Below are 23395 nucleotides of genomic sequence, written 5' to 3'. Positions count from 1 at the left end.
TCTGATTTGCCTGCAGATGTCAGGTTGGACACCCCTCCCCGGGAGGCCTCTATGCCCCCCAGTGCCCCTGGCTGGCCCACGTGGGGACCTCCTTGTATTATCAGCAGGTGCTCCCCATCAGCGTCCTTCCCCGGCCCTCGGGCTCTGGTGTTCTCAGTGATGTCCCTGCTTGTCGACACAGACCTGGCACCGACCAGGTGTTCAGCAAACAGCTTTTGAGGGAAAGACAGACGACGATGCTGTACTTATAACATATTTACTCAAAACCATGGTTTTAAGGGATAGACTACCGTTTGCCTGTTAGCACGAGCTAGGTGCTCCCGAAGGTTTGGAGAAACCCGCTGAGGGCATATTGCTGTGGGCCCTGCTTCTGCTGGCTGGGTGCTCCCCCCGCAGTGTGCACGGCGCCTTCAGACCAGCCACGGCCCCTGTGCAGCCTCTGGTCCCTGCAGCGCCCCTTCTGCCTCTGCTTTGAAGGGGTGTGTGTGGGCCCGCCAGGGTAAATATCCTTGTGACTCAGCCCGAGTCACCTGACTCGTGTCGGAGCCACCTCTGTGACATCCTTGTCCTTCGGGTGTGTGACATCCTCCCATTGCCAGTCCCGGGGATTAGAGCCGGAAAGCTTCGGGCTGCCCTAGGGCTCTGGCTGGCATGGGGAGCAGTGGTAAGCCCTCCTGTGTCTTGGCCACTGGGTGGGAGGGACAGACTTGGAGTGATGGAAGGTGACACCTGGGGAGGATGCCGAGCAGGTGTTACTGGAGCAAGCACGTGGGGCTTCATGCCGACACGTGGTCCAGGGAGGCCACGCAGGGAGAGGGGGCGGACGCCTGACGAGGCAGCCGTGCCGATGGGAAAGAACCTTCTAGGCCCAGGGGAAGGGCTTGTGCCCCTGGGGACCTGGCAGTGGACGAGTGTGTGGGGCAGAGTCAGGGACAGCGAGGAGGCAGGACTGTGGGCTCAGGCCGAGGCAGGCTTCCAGCAGGAGTCAACGTGCCAACTTCCCTCCCATCTTTCAGTTTCTGTATTAACGTCAAAGCAATTAAAATGACATTTTAAAAAATATTGGGTAAATTATACTTTTAATTAAGTGGATTTGGCATTCTCATGTACTTAGTGTCATTTTGCTTTACTGCCCCAAATGTATTCGGAACACTTTGTTTAAACCATATGTGCTCTGCTTCTATTTCTGGATGCTTCTAGGAGTTTGAGTAGCTTTTGATAAAAGTTTTGTTCCGTGCCTCACCATGGGGCAGAGCTGCTAGACAGCTGTGAGTTAGCAGTCTGAGGGCTGGGAGGGCTGGGAAACTCGGGTACGTTCTTCCGAGCGCTTGGTCAAATGCGGGCCCGTGAGAGACGCTGACGGGACGCTGACACGACGCTGTCTCCCCTCAGGAGAGCGGCCGTTTCGCTGCACTCTGTGTGAGAAAGCCTTCAACCAGAAGAGCGCCCTGCAGGTGCACATGAAGAAGCACACGGGCGAGAGGCCCTATAAGTGTGACTACTGCATCATGGGCTTCACCCAGAAGAGCAACATGAAGCTCCACATGAAGCGGGCGCACAGCTACGCGGGTAAGACGGCGGCCCCTCGCCGGGGTCCGAGCCGGATCCCGGTGCATCCGGACCCTCCCGGCGCTGCCGGGTGCGGGGCGAGCGTGTCCACTCCGTGCGGACTCTAATGCGGCTGCCGGCCGAGGGGCGAGCAGGCGGCTGGCCATGACGCGGCTCCCTTCCGTCCCCTGGGGCTGCGCAGTCTTCGCGAGGAAGGGCTGGTGGGGGGGCGCCGGCCGTGTGGTGCCGGGGCCTGGAGCCGCGAGTTGTTCGGGGCAGTGTGGTCTGCGAGGGAGACGGGCCTTCACAGGCCGCGGCTGAGCGGCCGGGGACGGACCGGGGCGCTGCGTACCCCGCGGCCCTTGGCCCTCACATCTCCCTTCTAGTGCTTCTTGCTTTTCTTTCTGTTAGGATTTCATGCGTGTCGTGTTGCTCTTATTCATGATTGATCGCTTATCACTGACCTCTTGTTGACGTAACCGTTAGGCCGTGAGCATCCGAAACAAGGGCTGTGTTTATTCACATTCAAAAACAGGAATTGCCACGACGTAGTTAAACTGCCCCTCAAGTTAGTCTTTTTCCTTTGGGGGCGGAAAGCAAATCAATTTAGCAGTTTCTTGTCTCGATGTAAATTGTCTTTATCTCCCCGTGAATCCCTGTGTGCCGCTGAGTGTCTAAGACTCTGCCTGCTCTTTGTCCGTCCGTCCGCAGGAAGTCTGCCGGAGCCCGTGGTCCAGCAGGAGCACGGCGCCGAGGAGCTGAGCCGGACCCTCCACCTGGAGGAGGTGGTGCAGGAGTCTGCGAGCGAGTGGCAGGCCCTGGCCAATGTGTTCTGATGCGGCCCGTCCCCACCTTAGAGGCCGTTTCCGAAGTTAAATGTTGCGAAGAACGGAGCACTTGGAATTTCTGTTTTGAGGCTTCAGGTGTTAAAAATGTTACCACGCTAGTTTTTTAGCTATAAAATTATCTCAAGAATCATTGTCTTCAGAGACTGATAGGAAACAACCGGGAGCAGTGTGAACACGTCGTTGTCATTTGTCTACAAATCACTGAACTCAGGTACTACACTGGGGCAGTTCTACCTTCCCCTCGGCGGCCAGTGCATCTAGTTACAAAGACGTTAACTGGATCTTACTATCATTGTAGTGTGACCTCTTTGTATTAGCAAAGACAGAAGGTAACGTGGAGAAAGTAAGATAGATTTTCCTTCATGCTTTCTGTTGTAAGAAGCATAGCTCATAAAACAAACATAAAATCGGTGCATGAAGTTCAGAAAAATGTTAGAACACACAGGGAAGTGTTTTCCATTTTCTTTCTCTGTGCATTTTGAAATTAGAAATTGACTCTTTTTAGTCTACCATAAGTTACTAGAATACCTGGAGAGATGGCTGGACCATTCTCTCTGCATTACGATTCTCGAACCATTAGCTACAAGACTGCAGCATCGGGGCATAAATGGGGGAGGGGGGCACAAATGAGGATGAAGGCGTCCTCACAGGATGGGGCGCGGGGCCACACTTGCTTCCTAAGTCCACCTTCAGGTCCGTGGGTTAGATGATTGCAGAAAGCACAAGCCATACGTCGCAAGCAGGTGAGAGCAGAACTGTGTCCTCGGAGTAAAGGAACCGTGGCCCCGTCCCGCCCCAGCCACGAAGCGGCGTGTTCGTAGGTTAGAGGTAACATCCCGAACAAGCCCCGTGTTCCTCTCTTCATGCATAGGCAGGTGTGTTGTTTATTTCAGGGAACTCTTTACTATCATCAATGGTGCCACATTGAACACGTCCCAAACCAAATCCCACCCCGAGCCGGGGCAGAGTGTGCGTTGCTCCTACAGCATTCCAAAGACGGAAAGTTCTTTACTTCATGTGAGTTTCTCCTTCAGAATTATTTATATGTTCTATATATAAATACGTATGTACATAGACAGATATATGGGCCTCTGTGTGGCTGAACAGTATATTTTGTAAATAGAAGCACTCGTCCCGATTACAGAGAGAGCGCATCAGAGTTCTGACCTCCCCACGAGCACTTCAGATCAGTATTGTATTCATTATAGTAATAAATGGGTATCTTTTTCATTGTAACATAAAGGTGGGGTTGTTTTGCTTTTGTTTTTTTCCTGAAAAATAATTGCCTTTATTTTGTCTCATGGCCTCCCTGGTTTCAGAAGAGAGCAGCTTTATTATAAATATTGTATGGACTTTGTATATTAAGAGAGGAGCTCATTTCAGATTCGTGAAGAAAGAGACATTTTCACTGTTATTTTTTCAAAGGGCATCTTTTGATTTTTGTTGTTGTTCACTTTTTGGCATATGTACATAAGTAATATTGATGATATAAAAACTTTTGTTATGTGAAAATATTTAAGTCAGAAAACTGTTAAATAATATTACTTTTTTTTTCAAACTGCTTTGTGTATTGTATATTTTTTTAAGGAAAAAAAAAAAGCCTTATTTGACTTACTCTTGTGATACTGGACCTATTACATATCCTGAGGTTTTCCCTGAATGTCAGTGTGTGGCTGTAGTCCATATATTCTGAATAATTGTAATTGTGCCAGAGTTTTAAAGATTCTGCTTTTAATGCACTTTTCTTTTATAATTTTGTATTAAAATATTTTAGAAATGTTGATTAATTTTGGTGAACAGATATCTCCAAAGTTGAAATTATTGGAATTTAAAAAAATTTGTTCTTGCTAGGTTATTTATTTTGGTTGTAGCATTAAATGTCATCTCTCAGGACAAGTCTCTAAAAGGGGTTTATTTAATTCCTAATTGTACAGAAAGCATAGTTCAGTGAACTGTATTGGTGAACCGCCTGTTTATGTAAGGGTTTACCAGGTGAATGAATCTAAAGCCTACTTTTATTTTCGTCAAAGGAAAAGAAAAAAAGATCTATCAGTGATTCATTTTTTGAGTTTTCTCAATTTATTAACTATTAGCAGGCAAACACAAGACATTAATATATTATTTTTATTTACTTCCTAATTATAAAAGCTGCTTCTTTGCAAAACATTCCTTGAAAATATAAGGTTTTGTAAAGACATAATTTCACTTGAACCTTTGGTGGAGTACAGGTTGATCTTTATATTTTACTGGTTGATAAATGTCTTCTGACGAGATTTCTAGCCTCCTGCATAACCAGGGTTTTGAGAATAGATAACTGTATTTTTAGAAATATCTCATCTTAGCGTATCTGCTTTGGAATAACAATAAATAAAAAATGAAGTTAGGAAGTGTGATTAATTTTTTCTTTTAAAATATTTACTATATAATAGTTTGGCATATGAATTAATTTCAAGTTCAGAGAATTTTTTAACAGAGCAGAACTTTAATGGTATTTTCCTTTGCCTCCGTGAAGTCCAGACAATGAAAACTAGCCCTTGCAAGGTCTATCTGAAGAGCTTCAAACTTGAAAAGTCAGGATACGGGTCACCGACAGGCACGCTGTCCCTCTGAGCTACAAGCCTCATTCCTGTTCTCAGTCGCCCACGTGATTGGCCCTCGTGAGCGATGCCCCTCGAACGTTCCCGACTGTCTTTAACCCACTTTTGTGGTGAGCTGCCCGGGAAGCATTCCCGGGAGCTGAGGGGATGAGCTGCCTTTGCACACACACCCAACCTAAAACCCGGGTAGAGTTCTCGTGATGCTGAGGTAGCGGGGGTCTGGGCCACTGGAGAACGCGCAAGCCGTCCTGTTTTCCCAGAACGGCGATCGATGACCGTAAAAACTTTCTTCAGAAATGTAACGGCAGACGCGCCCACCCTGAGCTCCCCGGTGCCCCCACTGATCCTTTGGCGCGTGGACGGGGGTGGACGCGGGAGACCCCTCGAGGAGCGGAGGCGCGAGGCCCGTCAGGCTGCTCGTTAGCCTCTGACGAGGTGGTGCCGGCGGCCGGGAGGCTCAGGCCCCGTGAGTGAGTCCTGCTGTTCTGTCGGCTGTCTCTTTCGTCCAAGTGCAGCGTGGTGTCCCGTCCGGAGCCCCATGTGCCGCGCTCCGCTGCGCGCTGCTGCTCGGGAGGGAGTGTGAGTCTGAGCCTCATGAGCATGCCCGGGCTTCTCTGGTCTCTTCTGAACGCTCCGGTCACATTTACGTGCAAGAAATGCATTCGTCAGTACAGGTACCGGATTTTTTTTTAAGTGTAAGTAGATCTCTGTTCTTCCCAACGGAGCTTCCTCTCTGCCGAGAAATATGTGTAACTCGTGAAGATACACATTTTTAACATTAAGTGATCACTCAGATCTATGTAAGTAACATCTTTTTAGGAAAATATGTAAGGTATATAGGACTGCTTTCTGGGTATTATTTTTAGAGACCTCTGCTGCCTGCTTTTTGCCTGTTTTTTTTTCCCCAGAAGTTTATTTCAAAGTCAATATTGTGTCCCCCCCACCAACAAAATTAATCTAAGGGTCGATCATTGCTAATATATTCTTTTTCTCAAATCTATCATATAAAGTGAGGCAGAGATGAAAGTATGTAATTGGCACTTTGTAGTCATCTAGATTTCTTCTCTTTTTGCCACTTAATCTCTATTCACGCAACATCGGTGTTTTGGTTTTTTAGAATAGAATTTCAAAAGTGCTTACATTCACATTTGGGGCCTCTGTATCTTTACCTTATTCTGATAAAAATTAGCATTTTTTAAAAAAGATTCTATTTATTTATTTGACAGAGACACAGCGAGAGAGGGAACACAAGCAGGGGGAGTGGGAGAGGGAGAAGCAGGCTTCCCGCTGAGCAGGGAGCCTGATGCGGGGCTCGATCCCAGGACCCTGGGATCATGACCTGAGCCGAAGGCAGACGCTTAACGGCTGAGCCACCCAGGCGCCCCCAAAATTAGCATTTTTAAAACCTAGTTGCATCTTTACTGATTAAAAAGTGGGGGCAGGCAGCACTTTTGTAAGGTTAGAAGCCCTGCATATCTCCAGTTAAGACGTTCTCTTTGCCTGGATAAGGTTTGTAAGCCAACTGTCCTCCTTGTCGCCGTTGACCCGGTGTGAACCGGCCTCCTCCCTGGGGCACGCACACCCACAGATGAGCGCAGGCTCGCGGTCTCGGCCACCCGCCCTTCACAGACCGGCGCCACGGTAGTTTCTCATACAGATGATGAGTAAAGTATTTAAAGTACTGAAAATAAAGATTAAGTGGCAGGAGCAATAGGCAATAATCATAAATGATTTTGCTATTTAATCTTTTTTATGCGTAATGCTTTACGGCATGAAGACTTTTGCATTAAATCAAGATTTGTAATCTATTTGACAGATTCTACAGTGACATAGTGATTCATTCTCGATTCACCACTAAAGAGAACTTTTAAAATCATTTTTTTTTAATTTACAAAAGAATTCTTTTTTTATCTTCAAAATCGTTTCATGGTCTATTTATACATTGGATGATATTTCTTTAGTCCAATTTTGTATTAGAAATGGATAGTTATGCCAAAAGCCACCGAGCTGGCTTTAAGAATAATAAAAATAGTTCTTGTATTATTTTAAAACTCCTGTATATTTACTTATTTGGGCTTGGGGTGAGTTATAACTGTTTAAAGATGGATGTTTTCTGTAGGTAACATTTTCAGCAAAGCTTAACCCAAAGCAACGATGCTGAATTTGCAATAAATTGAGATACCATTGGGTTTGAAGAGTGTGAGAATGTCTTATTTTCTATTCTTGGGGATAATTGTCCATTTCCTCTTACTTACAAGTTATTTGAGAGTGACTTGCAATGAAATGAAAATCGATCCCAGTATCAGTGTGTCTGTTTATGAGACATGTGGGACATTGGACTTCCCCAGAATTACCATTGGCGTTCGTTTATATTATAGCATCTAATCCTCTTTAGAGACATATTTCCAAACTTTTAGAAGTTCAAAATATATGGAATGTTATCCTGTTGAAATAACAAGTGAAGGGTATCTTTTGTCCTTTGTCCACCATATTCCTAGCACAGAAGAAGGGACGCCATACAATTTTGGACTGAACTAGTTAAAATGATTTGGGTTTTTTTTTTTTTTCTTTTTCCCCTGCACTTTGCTCAGAGGGAATGGTAAGAAATTGTTTCACTATGTCTGTTGCTTGTTTATAGGAGGAACATTGCTCTAATAACTTTTAAAATATGGTGGGTGGGTTTTCAAACACAATGATCAGATTATGGAAACACTTTCTTTACAGAGGATTGCCTCAACTATTTACAGTGCTTCTCCAGATGGGCTTTTCTGGCCTGCTTGGCTCTCTGATGATGGAAGAGTATTCATATATAAACGCAAAGGCATGAGTTTGCAAAGCATCCTGTGCACCAGCAAAGCCGAGGGGTAGGGTGACTTGGGACCTCAGGTCAGACCAGCCCTGGCACTGCTGGCTGGCTGTCGGTGGGCCACTCAGTTAACTTCTCTGGGCCTGTCCCCTTGTCTATGAAATGAGTCGATTAAATCCCTCCCTTCCGCTCGTATTCTCAGCCACTGAGCTGGGATGCTGGGACGCGGCCCTCCATCAGCGTCCCGTGTCTGCATGGCTTGCGAGCAGAGTGCTGTCTGCCTTTGATCCGGGATCTCTTCAAGGCTGTGTGTACAGGACCCGGCCTCGGGAGACAGCATCTTGCTCCAGAGCAAAGCGAGGCTTGTTCACTGACCAGCCATAATCACAGTACGTCTCCCTCTGAGGCCAGGTCAGCTTGCTGCCTTTTATAAAAGCCGCAGGTGTGTCTCCTAAGCTCTGGTTCGTCTCCTGCAACCCAACCCTGTGCCGTGGGCATCGCCTGGCCCACTCTGGCTCGCCCTGTGGGACTCAGGATTGGGAATATCCCAGTGCGGTGACTAATAATCCCCTTTGTCAGGACCCTCTGCCAGGGCCCAGGAAGCAGGCTTCTTGGGAGCTGGCGGGTCGGCGGGAAGCTCAGAGGCCTCGGGCTGCCAGCAATACGCTGTCAATTCCCTTTGGAGGCCTCGAAATGCCCTGGCTCAGCTTACTCTGTGGGTGGGAACTTTATCACGAATGTCAGTGGCTAATTTACTCCACACCATCCACACTGCTGTTCCCATCACAGAGGAGCTCTTATTGTTATAAAGCCTCAAAGCTTTCCAGTCCCTAAGGAAACAGTGAAAAATGAAAAATGTGTCTCCCCGATCCCACGATTCTGGATCAGTCGGGGGAGGTGGTCCCACAGCACTTCGGTATCAGAGCAAAGTGATCCTTGGTTACCCTGGTAACCAAGCTGTGTGGGAAGGAATGCGGACAGTTAGCGCAACGCAGCTCATCTGGATGTGATGTCAGCCAACTTCGTCATCGTTGCGGATAAAGAGGGACGACAGCTGGCCGTCTGCACCAAGACCCTCTGCTCGGAACATTCCTGATTCTTTCTGAATTGTCTTCCTCGAGTTTAATAACCCAGCGTCCTTCCCCTTTCCATGTAACCCTGTGTTTTTGGGGGCAGCTTCAGGTTCACATAAAGTCGCAGGAAGAGGGCGCAGAAGGCTTTGTGTACGCTCCACTGGACCCCGTTCAGGCACTGCCCGGGGCGGGCACAGTCACCGCTTCGCTCTAACGGACGCCCTCGTGGCCCGTGTCCCCGTTCCTGTGACGTTCCGGAAAACCACGGGCCAGTCGTGCAGCAGAAGGTCCCGCAGTTTTTCCTCCAGGGTTTCTTCGTGATGCGTCTTCGGTCAGAATCTCGCAGACGTGACGCTATGTTCCGGGTGCGTCTTAAGCAAGGGGACGCGTCGTGTGCGATTGTTCCGTTGGCGGCGGCGCCGATGCGGGCTTTCCTCAGTGTAGTCACTTCTCCTCGAGGCAGTGGGCGTTTGTGCGGGACCAGGAAGCGTGCGGCCATGTGGCCCGGCCACGTGCAGCCCCGGCCTGGCCCTGGGGTTCTGGTCGCTGTTTCTTCCACATTTACTGCCGGCCTTCCTCTGTGAGGAACTCCCTGCTTGGCTCATCCCTGTGTTCGTGTTGGTGCGGACTTGTGGGTTCCTGTCCTGTTGCATGGGCTGCAGGCTGTTGGGCTCCACCCCGATGCCCAGAGAGCCCCAGATCTGACCAGTGCAGGCCCCTTGAGGCAGCTGCGAGCCCTTGTGACGCGGCCACGTTGTTCTTGGAGCCCGTTCCCGCTGCTGGTGCAGCAGATCGTGCTCTTTCTGTGTCTCCGGCCCAGAGCCAGCCGTTTTCCCGAGGAGCCCTGGTTCCCCTTCGTGGAGAGCAGCGCCCAGAAGCCAAGACCCACGCGGGAGTCAGAGCGGGGACGTGCGGGGGGAGGGCGCGCTCACGCCTGCTGGCCGGGGCCCGTCACCCACGCTCCGGCCCTCCCGCGTCCCCGCTGCTCCGGCCCCAGCCAGGGTCTGCCCTCGTCGAAGACCGGCCCCAGCCGCACCTGCCCTCCTGGCGCAGGAAAGGACAGAGCTGCCTGTTAGAATAGCCACGGTCACCACGGAGCATTGCGGGGCCCCTGCTTTGTCCACTGCCCTCGCCATAGCCTGGACTTGCTGCTCTCTCTGCCGTCTGCTTGCCAAGTTATGTGCCTGAGGAGACGAGGATGCTCCGGGCCCAACTCTGCAGCCGTGGCTTTCATTATCTGAGTTGCTTCTGCCGCGTTCATGGTCAGGCAGGCAGGCAGGTGGCTCACCTCTGGAGGCTGGGGCGAGTCCTCAAGGGGCAAACACCTCCGGGTGCCTTTTCAGAAAGCAGATTCTGTTTGTTTGTTTGTTTTTTAAGATTTTATTTATTTATTTGAGAGAGAGAGAATGAGAGAGAGCACATGAGAGTGGGGAGGGGCAGAGGGAGAAGCCAAGCAGGGAGCCCGATGCGGGACTCGATCCCGGGACTCCAGGATCATGACCTGAGCCGAAGGCAGTCGCCCAACCAACTGAGCCACCCAGGCGCCCCCAGAAAGCAGATTCTGATCCAGGAGGTGTGGGCGGGGGCCCAGGACAGCTGGCTAACCGTTCCCAGGGGTGCACAGACCCAGGCCCAGCTGGCGTGGGGACGCATCCCTGTCCCACCAGACCCCTGGTGTCTGTCTGCCCTCGGCAGCCACGGGAGCCCGTTGCCTGTCCCTGTGTCTACACTTGGGTCTGGATCTGCCCTCATTGACTTAAGTCGGAGGCTGGCACTGGACTGGGCTGGGAGCCCCCTGGCCAGCACTGGACGTGGTCCACCATCTTACTGGCATGCTTGGGTCTTGACCCGTTAATGCATTCCAGGTGCCACTGGAATCAGGCACTAACCTCACGTCGTCCCACAGGGTGGGAAGCGGAGGTGCGAAGCCCTCACTCTGCTACCAACATAAGAGTGGACTCGGAGCCTGCTCACGGAACCCACATGTTTCTCGGAAAGTAGGCCATGGACGACCTCCCGTGGTTCCACTCCCACTTCAAGGATGGCTGTTCCGTGGGTTACATTGGCGCCTGATGGCTCACCTGCGACACGGACTTCACGGACTGCGCGTGGCCAACTGCCTCCATGCCCCCTTGTTGCGGACCGCGGTGACTACTTACAGCAGAGAAATCACGAGAGGAAATGGGCTATCAGCGCTCTGGGAGAGGGGAGAAGAGTGGCTTCCTGCGCAGGCCTGGGCTTAGTTCCAGCAGCGGGCCAGATGGGGGCGCAGGAAGTAGCGTTCCCGCGTGAGAAGGATACACAGCTCTGTCCTGGGAGGCGCGCCCGCCCTGCATGGCCCTGCGCCCCGGCCCTCACTCCCCACTGGACTGTATCTGGAGGCAGGACGCCGGGGAGCAATCCCGCGGCACACGAGGCTGTGGGGTGAGGTCCTCAGGAGAGGAGGTGCCAGGCATGTGGCACACGGAGGGAAGGGCGCATGAGGGCACGCGAGGAGCCAAGGAGCTGCGCCCCGGCCTCGGACCCGGTGGCCCGGCGGGGAGCTGCGTGCCCGGAATCGGAGCTCCTCGCCCCGGCACGGCCTTCCGGGCCCCCCAGCAGCACCACCTCACCATGAGTCGGCAGCTGAGCTCCTGTCCTTCATTCCACCCGAGAACTGTCCCCACGGTCCCGTGCCCTTCCCCACAGCCCCAAGTCCAGGGGGAGCCCCACCCCAACTTACAGAGCTGGCGTGCCCTGTGGCACCTCGTACAGAGCTGGCGTGCCCTGTGGCACCTCGTCTCCCGACGTGGCGTCCTCTCCACGCCCCGCTAACCCGGCCCCGGGTCTGCGCCCTCCAACAGACCCTCTGTCCTCCGACCTGTCTGCTCTGCCCGCGGCGTCCACCTGTCTGGGGGCTCACGGTCCGCCACCAGCCACACGGGCCTAGAGCCCTGACGGCGGTGACCCACGATCCCCGGGTCCCTGTCTACACTGAATGGCATGGGGGCCGGAGACTGTGGTCGCGTGGCTCTCTGCTGTGATGGGGAGTCCCTCCTGTGCCTCCCTTGCCCCTCGTGACACCTCTGGGCTCTGCTTGGGGCTGGGGTTCCCGAAGCCCCTTCTCGAGCGTGGTGCCCGACCTCCTAGGTAAGCGTTCGGCAAGAACACGCGTTCCGAGGTTCAGCTCCTGTTCTGTCTTGTTTTACTTTGAAATATGTATCCGAGTGTTGAGTTACCGTGAGAGTTGCTGTGTTACTCTAGGTTTACCCTTGGTTTACCGTTTCATGTGCGTCCTGTACATGTAACATTAAAAGAGACCTGCCAACTAAAAGACTATTTTAAAAATGTGACTCTCTGGGCCCCTGGGTGACTCAGTCAGTGAAGTGTCTGCCTTCGGCTCAGGTGGTGATCTCAGGGTCCCGGGATCGAGCCCCACATCAGGCTCCATGCTCAGCAGGGAGCCTGCTTCTTCCTCTGCCTCTCCCCCTGCTTGTGCTAGCTCTCTCTGACAAGAAGAAAGAAAGAAAAGAAAGAAAGAAGAAAGAAAATCTTTAAAAAAAAATGTGACTCTCTGTGCATGATTTTCCAGATTCATTGGTTGAAGGGTTTGGGGGGCAAAGAGGAGGGGAGGGGCTGGTGCCCAGCGAGCAGGGCAGGCTCCCCTGGCGTCGGCATTGGGGTGGATGCACACAACACAGGTCTGGGGGCCCCAGACAATAGGCTCGTGTCATCCCAGGACCGTCCCAGCACGGAGGCTGCCCTCCTTTACGCTCACAAGGGCAGACAGTCTCTCACGGCTGCTGCCGAGACAGAAGGGAACCAGGACTTTAGTTAAAAGCAAGACAAAACAAAGATTTCGGCTTATCTTTTTGAAACCGAATTCTTATAACCGCGAACAACGACACACACAGAATTTCCCAAATCCCCCATTATTGTCGATGTCTTAGTGTGGCAAAAGGTAGTTTCCCAGAGTTTCTTCAGCTCACGTTAACAGGTGTTTGGTTAAGGTAATAGATTGTTGAAAGAGAAGTTGAAAATTCTCCTGAGTTAGCGGATCCGTGCCCTAACCGTGACCTGTGTTCCATCCTCTCTTACTGATGCGGAGGCCCCCGGGGGTAACGCACCTGCTCGGCCAGCGTGGGCCGGCGGCCCAGGCCGCGAAGGCACAGCCCACACCCGCGTCACCCCCAAGACACGGCCTTTACCTTTGCTCTGCTGGGGCTCACATTCTGCAGCCCAGAGCAAAGATAAAAGAAGACACCAAGCAAGTATCATTAAAAGTTTATTATTTTATTTCAATATTCAAGAACAGTGTGTACTTCCCACGAGCGCCCATCTCAGCACACGCCGTCTGGGCGTAGCCCCGCGTGGAGATCACTTGGCCAGCGGTCGGCTCAGAGATGTAGAGTGTGTGTGTGTCACGCAGTTTGGAGGTTTTGTTTCTGAAATTTTGTTCCTTGTTCCCCTGTAACCCTCTCATCATTGAGGCTATAGATTAATAGACATTATATTAAACCCCCACCGGACATCGGAATTAGGACGGGATTATGTTGACACGTTGACTATTCCTCGTGTTCCTTCTAAGGGAGGACGATGCCAGTGGGGGCTCCTTGGAAGGCCTCTAAGACATACGCTAAAACCAAAAGGCGGGATCAGTATGTTACGAGGGGGGCACAGGAAAGGTCAGCTTGTTAGAAAAGACACGATTCAGAGGAGCCCGTCTCTGCTCACAGGGCCGGCCAGGCCCGGCCCCCATGACGTCCAGCTCAGCGATTCGGGAAGCGGGCCCTCCGAAGCCTATTCGCTACGCGCGTCCGCGTCTAGGATGCAAGCGGACGGAAGGTTATCTGTCCACCGAGGGTTAGTATTGCAGTGTGCACTGCCGTGGGAAGCGCACCGCTGGTCACCTCCCGCAGCGACCAGGGTGACGCCGTGAGGCCACCCAGAACACTCCTCCAGTCCCGCTCTGAGACGAGCGTCTCCCCGGACCTCTGCTGGGCTCTGGGGGAACAGGCTGTTGGCAGAAGCCACTCTGGCTCCCGCTGTGCCTCACCTCATTTCCAAGAAGATCCTGTTTCCTTTTGGGGCCGTGGCCCAGCCCAGCCTTGCCTCCAGGTCCCCTCTCCGCCGCGCCCAAATTCCGCTAACCGGTGGGGTGGGCCGCCGCCTGCAGGCGCCCCCTCCGCGCCCACCCCACGGGACTCTTCACCGCTGCCCGCCCGCACTTCACGTACCGAAAGCCCCCCATGCCGCTCCCGACAGCCTCATCCTGGAGGGAGAGTAAGTGTGTGTTAGGAAGTGAGCAAGGGGCGGGGAAAGCAACCAAAGGAAGCTCGGATCAACAGTCCTCACCGCCCTGCACATGTCCCTGTGTCCACGGCAGCGTCCCCACGGCAGTGCCTGCGAAGCCGAGGGATGCCGGGTCAGCAAAGCAAGTCCAAGGAGGGAGGAGGGTGAACTCGGAGGTGTGTCCGCGCACCGGCGCCCGCTGACTCGGGCCGCGCTGCGGTGGAGGGAGCTCCGAGGACGCGCTCTCTTCAGACACCAAGTAACTGCTTAATATTCTGTCTGCGTTCCCTCCATTTAGCTGATGGCCAGAAGCTGCAGCAGGTGCGGCGTGCCTGACCCCACCATGTGCACAACTCAACGGGCATTAGGTGGGAGGGTGTTTGCTACAAGTAGGGAGTGGATGTGGACGGTATTAAAATCTTAAGGCAGTTATATTAAGAAGCTGAGGACAGGTTTCTGGGACCACAAGGTAGGGCTTCAGCGTCTCGCCATGGGTGATCCAGAACGACTATCTCTTCCTCCCTGAGGAAAGGAAACACAGAGTTAGGAGACGTGCACGGGCAGCCTTGGCATCCGCAGCATCCGACCTCGCACCAGGATCCCGCCTGTGGGGCTGCTGGTGCAAACCACCTCATTTGGGTCTGCTGAGGCTCTGATTCCACTTCTCACAACACGAGCAAGTGCTGATCCAGTTTTCAGGGACCCTTGGGGAGGCTCGCGGACCCTCATTCCCAGGACCCACGTCTCCTGCTGCCCTTCTGGGGCGGAACGCTCAGCTGCCGCGAACGGGTACTTTGTTTCTAGAGATTCCAGGGTCACAGAGGGAAACCGTCTACACACGACGACAGGGACAGCTTCATCTTTGGGAAGATGGTGGTGCTGGGGAGCACGGCCACCGCCATGTCCCCCGGGTAAGAGCCGAGCTGCACAACGCTGTCCCCGGGGACAGTCCTCTCTGGCTGAGCGGACGAGCTGGCCCCACTAGGAGTAGGTCGGCCTGAAGCCGTGTCTGGGGGAGGGGAGGAATGGGACCTGCGGGGAAGTCCTGCATTCCGTCCCCAGTTCCGCACCTGGCTGGGAAACTGTCTCCGCTGTGCATCTGGAAATGAGAAACTCTGATAAGAGCTCGATGCAGTTCCCTAATGACTGGGAGAAAGGCAGGGCTCTTCACCCAGTTTCCAGCCCACAGGGATGGACAGTCCGGGGTAATGGCACCCCCTTAAATCCCGGGAGACCCACCGTCCCCACCCACCTCCTTGGAACCCTTCTTGCCTCTGTGGGGATTGTTCCCCAATGATGGTAACCACATCTGCGGACTCATTCAGCCCTATGCCCGTGGTCGGCCAGTTCGTGAACATTTCATGTAGTAAAATCTAATGAAAGCCATATTAATTGGATGTGATAAATCGGAGCTTCCCTTGAACTCTATAGAAGCTTTAAAATTTCTAAACCACTTTGTACAAACAGAAATGCAGGAAAACATTGAACCCATTACAAACAAATGGTGCTCACACGCTTGTGTTTGTCCCACACGATGAACGTGCTGGACAGGGACGGGGCTGGCCAGCCCGACCTGCAAGCATCTCACCCTGGCTGGGGCCAGGCTTGCATGTGCGACCCAGGCACAGAGACACGGTCCCCAGAGTCACCCCGTCAGCAGGGAAATCCTTACCACCGCACACCTCTGGGTTCCCACCTGGGACGCCCGGGGGCATGGAGACTTGGGGGGGAGCCTGGAAACGGTCTGGGACATCGCAGGTGGGTCAGATGCGGGCGCCCGCCTGGCCAGGTTCTGGGCCACTCGTGGAAACATCACTATTCTGAATGCACTGCTGGGTTTGGACCCAGAGCTCCCACAAGTTCCTCATCCTCACCGTCTCGTTGCCTCGGTGCAGAATTGGCAGACACATCATGATGACCTCGGTTACTTGAATGTGCGGGTAGAATTTGATTCCCCCTTACTCAGATTTGCTTTAGAATTTCCACTGAGGAGAGGATCACGCCTGCTTTTGACCAGACATGAAACGAGTCAGCACGCCTGTTGATTACCATTCACTTCACAGATTTAAGCCCTTTCCTGGATAGGGCTGACCTTCCTCAAAAGCACAGTCCTGCCTCCCCTCACCTCTATGTGGGCCCAGCAACCACTGAATCTGGGCTCGTGGCAGGGGCCTCCACACACATGTGCTCACTGAGCCGACCCTGCCAGTAACCCGACCATGGGACACACCATACACATGACCCCATGATGACTATTTGGGTTACAGACCAAATTATTCCACCATAAACTGTGAAACCTTGATGTGTTAGTAAGCCAGTTAGAAAGCACACTCACCCAGGTTAAAGACCTCCTATCAAGGTGATTGGGGTGGAGCCTTGTGCGGGGCTGGCCGAGGCTGAGCCCGAGCCCGGGGTGAGCTGGATCCTGCTGGAGGCCCGGGTCCTGCCTTTCAGCTGCCCGATCTCTGGGGCGATACCTCCAAGCCACGCACAGCAGAGCCTTTTAGTGTTAAATCAAGTTGCCTACTGTGACCCCAACCGGTGGTCTGAGGGCAGGTGGAGCGAAGTGGACGCTCCTGTTCTCATCCATGACCAGAAACCCCTAGAACATTCAGTTTCCATGGAAACGCATGCCTCCCCCCAAATGTGCCCGCCGGCCTGAAGACACAAGATGACGAAGCTTTCGCGTGGAGTAAGAATCCACGACGTGTTTGTCTGTGGCGCCCGGACACCTGCCGATGGACACGGCGGGGCAGGGTGCACGGTGTGCCGTCTGGGAACTAAGCCCAGACTAACGTCCCCTCTTACTTGGGCGTCTCATCTTCCTTTGTCTATGGCGACGCCAATCTCTCACCCGAGAAGGATAAACATGAAATCCTTCAGGAGTTATTTTTCTCTCGACAGGGTGCTGCGAGCATCCTGGGGCTTTTTGCCTTTTCTGATGCCTTTCCTGCTGTAACCCACAAACCCTGCCTTTTACATGCTGGCATCCATCTTCCTGATTACGGTTCGTTAGGTTGGAACGGGAGCTGACTGGCGCACCTTGCAAATCATCGTGGCTCTGGCTTAGAATCGGCTCTCATACCAAGAAGCCAAGAAGCGGATGGCCTCGGGTGGATTCAGAGTCACAAGAACAGCTGCTCGCTCGGCTGTTACTCTAACGAGAAAGCACATGGGGACGTGGACCCAGACAATGGTGCTCCCTGGCCATGTGCCTGTGTGAGCACCTGTCCAGCGATGAACTGTGATCCCTCGAGCCGTAAGTCAGCCTGGGGACTGTCCTGGGCTGTGCAGAAGGTGCCACGTGTCCCCGCTGGGGTGGGCGCATCCCTGTCCCTGATCCCCTTCCGGCTGTGAGCCCTGAAGTGCGGGCTGTTGCTGGGACCTCGGCTCTGCTGCCAAGCCCTGGATGGGGGGCTGAGAAAGCCCAGCCCCGTTTTGACGCACGGCTGGGCTTTCAGCGTGAACACCTAAGTTGTTGGGTGTCATGGGACCTGAGTGACAAAGCCCTCAGGAGGGTCACAGGGGCCCTCTGTGTGGGGAGCCTCTCTTGCCGGTGGCACTCATTTCAACCATGTCTGTCCCCCACCGCGAGAACATGCTCTTGACACGCTCTCCTCCCCGAAGAGCACGCAGTGATGCTCAGCAAGCACCTGCCAGGATAACGAGTATGATGGCAGATGGACAGGGCTCCTGGGCAGCCTCTGGCCCCTGACCGTGGGCACGGCCAGCCTGGGCTCACAGCCACGGGGGAGCAGACCTGTCACTGTGTTCTTCGGAGACCTCTGCCCACGGGGACAGCGGCTGCTTATGGGTCGGCCCTGTGCCCGAGGCCCTCGGGCGTCCTGCGTCCAGGCAGTTATAGGCTGTGGACGGCGCCTACCCCAGAGCTGTGGGTGAGCCCTGGAATTACTGTGAGCTCCGGGGCCCACGAGACGGTCCGGGGATGAACGGAGGCCAAACAGGCCCCTCCCCATGCTGGGAAACTGATCTTGGGATTGAGCAGAGCCAAGAATGGGCTGCGGTGGGGCTCTCGGAGACTTGGCAGCATCCAGGCCCCTCGGCATCTTCTCACGCCCCTTCCAGCTGCCCTAACAGAGGCCCCAGGACCAGTGACTCCAGTGTGCGTATCAGGCAACCCCCGTGTGGTCCCTGGGATCTCTGCCTGCCTGACCAGCGATCTCCCCCTTTTGTCACTCAGCTCCTGTTCCTTTTCTCAGGAGTCCGCAGCCTCGGCACTGGGAGCTTCCAGATGAGGTCAGCGCCCACGCCACCCCCGCCTCCCCAGAGCAGGGGGGAGCCTTGCGAGGGACCCCTCACATGTCCTCGAGGTCCCTGAGGGAGCCTGGACCGGCCCCTGCAGATACGTCCTGGCCCCTGAGCCAGCCAGCCTGGCAGGTGAACCCCAGAGGGACAGTGTGGAAAGCCTGGAACACCCCCGCCACCCCCCCCAGCACATCCCCGGCATTGAGAAGGGTCACCTTACCAGTTTGAAGATTTTGGAAAGCGTGCCCTGGGCGTCATGGGCCCCCTTGAGTCCCTTGTGAGCTGGAGCTCTGCCTCCGTAGCCAAGTCCCGGCTTCTGCCCCTCGGCTCCCTGCAAGAGACCAGACAGCTCTCAGGGGGCCTGCGGGGCAGGGAGGGGCCCTGAGGGGGGGGCCGCCAGCGGCGCCAGGGCCATGCTCCACGCCGCAGTGGGGGCCCAGCCCAGGCTGCCGTGCGTGGGCAGACGTGTGACCAAATGCTCTCACGGAAAGATCAGACTCCTGACCCACTCCATCGTGTGGCTTTCAAGACAAGGGCCAGCAAAACCAGGTGACCCGCCTTTGCGCACCTGTGTGCAGGAAGGGAGCGCAGGGCCCGCTCTCAGCCCCAGGAGGCACTCCCCTCCTGGGCTGGGGGGTCCCTGTCTGCTTCTCTGTGCAGACTCCTCACATCTGCCCCCTTCTGCTGGACGTCTGGAGGATATGGAGCTTGGCACTTAGCAAAATTTTGAGGCCCATACTTTTCTAAAGCAGAAAGACAAGCCTCAAATTCTCTGGCCTGGATGAGGCTCTCGCCAGGATGACCAGAAACCAGCTCCCCTGGCCACGGCTTGGGTGCCCTGACAGTGGGTGTGTGGCCCCTGCTGGGGGTCCCGGGATCTGGGCTGGTCATGAAGGAGGGAGGGGGCAGGTCCGGCCAGCAAGTCGTGTTCCTGCCACCACGCACCAGGGCACAGCCCCGGGCACCCAGCGGCCTGCACGGAGCCCTAGCTCCCCACTCCCTAGCTGTGTGACCTCAGGCAAGCGTCAGGGCCACTCGGACCCTCAGTTTCCTCTTCTATAAAACGCAGATAAAGCGGCCCCTCCTTCCAGGAGTTCACAGATGCGCTGCTCTGTGAACAGGGCCTGTGGGCTCCTGGCATGTGCTCGCTGTCGTTCCAGGAGAGGCCAAGCCCGGCTCCCGGCGCCAGGGCCCCCCTCGCGCTGGAGGGAGGACCTTCCCTGCGAGGCACAGAGCAATGGCGGCTGACTGCTGACAGGTGAGGACATCCGCGTCCCAGGACTAGTCTGTTTTTGAAGATGCTTTACTTTCAAACGGCAACATCCCCCGTGGACACGAGGAAGGAGTCGGGGGGCTCGGGCAGACACAGGGAGGTTAGCGTTTGCGGTATGGGGCCCTCCAGCCTCGGGCACCACGTCATGCGGGTGCCAAGCAGGCCGGGGGGCCTCAGGTAAGGTCGCTGTCTGGCCTGCGGGTCTGTCTTCAGCGGACAGGGTCTGAGCTTTCAGATTCTGCCAGCAGGACGGGGAGACTCTCTCTGGTCTGCTCCTAACAATCTAGTCAAGGAAACGACCCGCCCTCTGGTGGCGCCCCAGGTCCCTCTGCCTCCGCCCACAGGCCTTGCAGCGTGCACACACATGGGCTGGAGGGCCCGGAATCCACGCAGGGAATCCCTCGATCCTAGCGGTGTCAGGGAGGGATTGGGGGGCGGGTGCAGCAGGTGGAGGGCGGGCAGCCCTGGGGTCCAGAGGTTTCCATGGCTGGGCTCGCTCCAGGACATCCCACGGAGGGACAGGTCCCGGCTCAGTGTGCAGGTGCCCCACGGAGCCTCACAGACCAGGGCTAAATCCTCCTGTCTCTTGCTTTCCTCCAGAACTAGGAGCTTCTGAGAACAAAACTCAAGGGTAGGTTTTCAGATTAAATAATCTGCTTGACTTTTCCTCCTTTCAAATTCTTGGTCACTTCTATCTTTGGGCAACCTGGAATTTACCAAGAAGTGTTCAACAGAGTTTAGAAGAAGAATGGGCGACTTTCACAAACTCCAAGCAGGAAGGCAGTCCTGTAGCTCGAGGAAATGGACACACAGGCAAATGAAATACGGAGGGGGATTTTGCTTTGGAAAAGAAAGAGAAACTGAGTAAAGATTAGTAGCCCCAAAATGGAGGCGTGGAGGGAAGGCAAGGTCTTTCTGGTTAGCTGCTGGGTGAAGCGGGCTCTAAATGCCCGGAGGGAGGAAGGGCCTCCTCCCCGACCCCGCACGTCCCCCGGTGACTCCGCGTCATGCCTGAGAGTCCATGCCTAGAAAGTCAGGAGGCAGACCAAGGGGTTACCAAAACAAGACTTCCTTCTGCAGTGTCATCTGGGTCTCCTGCTGGCACAGAAAGTCAGAAATTAACTGGCTACGAGGCCCAGCCCACGTGTTTCCTACCCTCTTGGCCCCTTTATGCAAAGTCATCAGCTTTGGAAAAGGCTCAGATATATTTGTATAAAGTGTTCCAGCAAATTCCACGTAAGAATGTGCTGGGGCAATCCAGGAACCTTATGGAACCCTCTACCTTCTCCATGGGCCTCCCCTCCTCGTGCCTCTCCCCCTCACTGTTCTCGCTTCCCTCCTTCCTTCTCTGTCTTTTTTGTAAACTCTAGTCATCCACGTGTGTGATGCTTATTAACTGAGCACCAAGTATACGCACGCTCTGCACTAGGGACTCGGGCTGTGTTTCCAGGCCAGACAGGGTCCCTGGCCTATAGGTGAGTGGTTAATTTTCCGTTTATTCTGCAGATAGCAGCTTTGGTAAAGTAAGAACTCTGGCCTCTACTACTAACCGAAGTCTATAGGTTTGGTTAGAAAACACCGATAGGCATTTTAGGCTGGCTCAGACACCACATTTCACCGGTGTCTAGAAAGTGAGCAAGGTGGCCATTTACAATCGGGATGGGCACCTTGTTCTCGGCCTTCCTCAGAGGACGTCCCTGGATGGCTGACGGCTAAGCTACACTGCGATCAGACCCCAGGTCTCGTGGCTTCATTGGACCGCGTGGCCGGAGGTGGCGTCGCGTTTCCTCAGCCTCCTGTCAGTCGGGCGGCAGGGCTGGCTATTTGGATGGCCTGCCGCCCCGGCCTCCCTGGGCCTGCCCTGCGGGGACTGGTGTCCCACCCCTCGGGCTGGAAGGAAGTCAGGAACTTTCTCAGGTGCAGAGCAGCTCCTTCCCGGGAGGCGCCCGGTCCGGCGAGGAAGCAGGGCCCTGCGGGGTCGGCGGTGGGGGCCCTGGGTTCCCCCCGGGGGGGGAAGGCGGCCCCCCGACGGCGTGGGCAACGGGCCTGCCAGGGAAGAAGGGGGCCCGTGAGGCAGCATCGCGGAGCAGAGCGCAGGCGCGGGCAGCTGTGAGGAGCAGAAGGGAGAGGGAGGTGCGGGGACACGCGAGTGTCACCTACCCAGCTAAATCTGCTGAGGGACAGTCCTCGCCCCTGTGTGGGAGAGAGAGAAACAATGACATTGTGATCCAGGCAGGAAAAAAAGTCTTTTAATAAACAAGAAACACAAATCGGGGCCGTGCTGAGCTGGTGAGTGGTGTTGACCCCTGTGGGATCCCAGGGGCGGCTCAGGGTGGATTTGGGAAGGATTTGGGACAGGGTGGGGGGGGGAGCGAGCTGGGAGCCGACAGCAGTCTCTGCTGGGCATGTTCCTTCCTCAGCCTGTGCTGCTTGGGATCCACGGGGCACACATCTGGGGTGACATCAGGTAGCCGTGAGGCCCGCCCTCTCTTTGGTCCATTTGGGGATTTCAGGGAAGATCTACAGACGGTGTGGGAATTAAGGACAACGTTCAGAGGTCTTACCTTTCCTTGCGACGGAGGAGGTGTGCGTGGTGTCACCTGCAAAGACACGCAGAGGCCTGTGAGCGGGGGCGGGCGCCTCTCTCCCTGGGGGAGCCTCCTGCCCTCACCTTCCTGCTCCTGACCAGCCCCCGTTGGGCTGGCAGCCTGGCGCCTCCGAAGTCACCCCTCTCTGCCTCCCGGTTCCTGTCCTGGTTCTTGGAGACTACGGGGCCTGAGACGCCAATGCCAGGCAGAGTTTCCAGAACACTCAGAGAGCCCTCAGGGAAGGGGGGCACGATTCGTCCCGCTGTGGTTCCTGGGTGTGCGGGCTGTAAGGGCGAAGCTCACTTTGCTAAGGGCCTTGCTTCTCGGGGTGGAGGTGAAGCGTCCCCTGTACTCAGAGCTTCGAGAGGAGTGTTCTCGGGCCTGGGGCTCCCAACACTCACTTGTCAACATGCAGAAGACCCTCTTAAAATGCCCGCTACACAAAAAGTTTAGGATTAGAAGCTCGTGGCTTTGCTTTTGTTTTTCAATCTTTATTTTTGAGAGCAGTCTTAAGTTTCTAGAAAGAATGCATAGAAATTAGAGAGTTGCCATGTCCGCCCTCTTGTCCTGCTCACTGTTTCCCCATTTATTACGGCCTCGCATGCGCGTGGCTCGTGTGTTATGAGCTGGGAACCAAGGCCGACGCACTTCTTTCAGGGAATCGTAGCACATGGTAAGGTCATGCTCATGGTGTACGTTCTGTGGGTTTGCACAAATGTGCGATGTCAGGCATCCACCAGCTCCGTATCACACAGTAGGCCCACGGCCCCCAAGCCCTCTGTGCTCCCCCTGTTCCCCTCCCTGCCCACAAACTCTGATAACCACTCCTCTTGGCATCTCTTTAATCTTTTTGTCTCCATAGTTTTGCAAAGCCTGTGTTTTTAAACTAAGAGTCTCATAGTCCTTTAGTCTCAAAAGGAGTGAGTTCTTTTCTAGAACATAAGATTCAGTAAGTGGCAGATGCAGTTTGGACCCTGTGACCAGGTTCTAGGGCTGAGCTCCCATGGCCAACCTCACCCTGAGGAGGAGGGAGGCATCATCGGGGATAGACTCACGTCCCTTGTGGATTAGAGCTCAAGGTCACCTGGGGATAGAGTCAGGCCCCCCATGGATTAGAGCTCAGGG

The 23395-nt window shown here is 54.6% G+C and overlaps 2 protein-coding genes across 4 annotated transcripts in view; one reads left to right on the top strand and one right to left on the bottom strand.

Moving 5' to 3' along the window:
- ZNF236 (zinc finger protein 236) overlaps nt 1-2698 on the top strand; it is a 120628-nt gene extending 117930 nt beyond the window's left edge. The window contains exons 33-34 of the mRNA XM_044921239.1: nt 1393-1569; nt 2260-2698. Of these exons, the coding sequence (XP_044777174.1) occupies nt 1393-1569; nt 2260-2384 (302 nt within the window). The 3' untranslated portion in view covers nt 2385-2698. The remainder of the gene's footprint in view (nt 1-1392; nt 1570-2259) is intronic.
- A 10425-nt stretch (nt 2699-13123) lies between these two features.
- LOC110576908 (myelin basic protein) overlaps nt 13124-23395 on the bottom strand; it is a 111035-nt gene continuing 100763 nt past the window's right edge. For all 3 annotated transcript variants that reach the window (XM_021686167.2, XM_021686165.2, XM_044920853.1), the window contains 4 exons: nt 22247-22282; nt 21843-21875; nt 18630-18740; nt 13124-14665 (listed from right to left, as the gene is read on the bottom strand). In XM_021686167.2, the coding sequence (XP_021541842.1) occupies nt 14621-14665; nt 18630-18740; nt 21843-21875; nt 22247-22282 (225 nt within the window). In that variant the 3' untranslated portion in view covers nt 13124-14620. The remainder of the gene's footprint in view (nt 14666-18629; nt 18741-21842; nt 21876-22246; nt 22283-23395) is intronic.

Source organism: Neomonachus schauinslandi, chromosome 14, assembly GCF_002201575.2.
Source record: "Neomonachus schauinslandi chromosome 14, ASM220157v2, whole genome shotgun sequence".
Lineage (NCBI taxonomy): Eukaryota > Metazoa > Chordata > Mammalia > Carnivora > Phocidae > Neomonachus > Neomonachus schauinslandi.
Note: the sequence above shows the minus strand (reverse complement) of the source record. Positions and strands in the feature narration are given on the sequence as shown.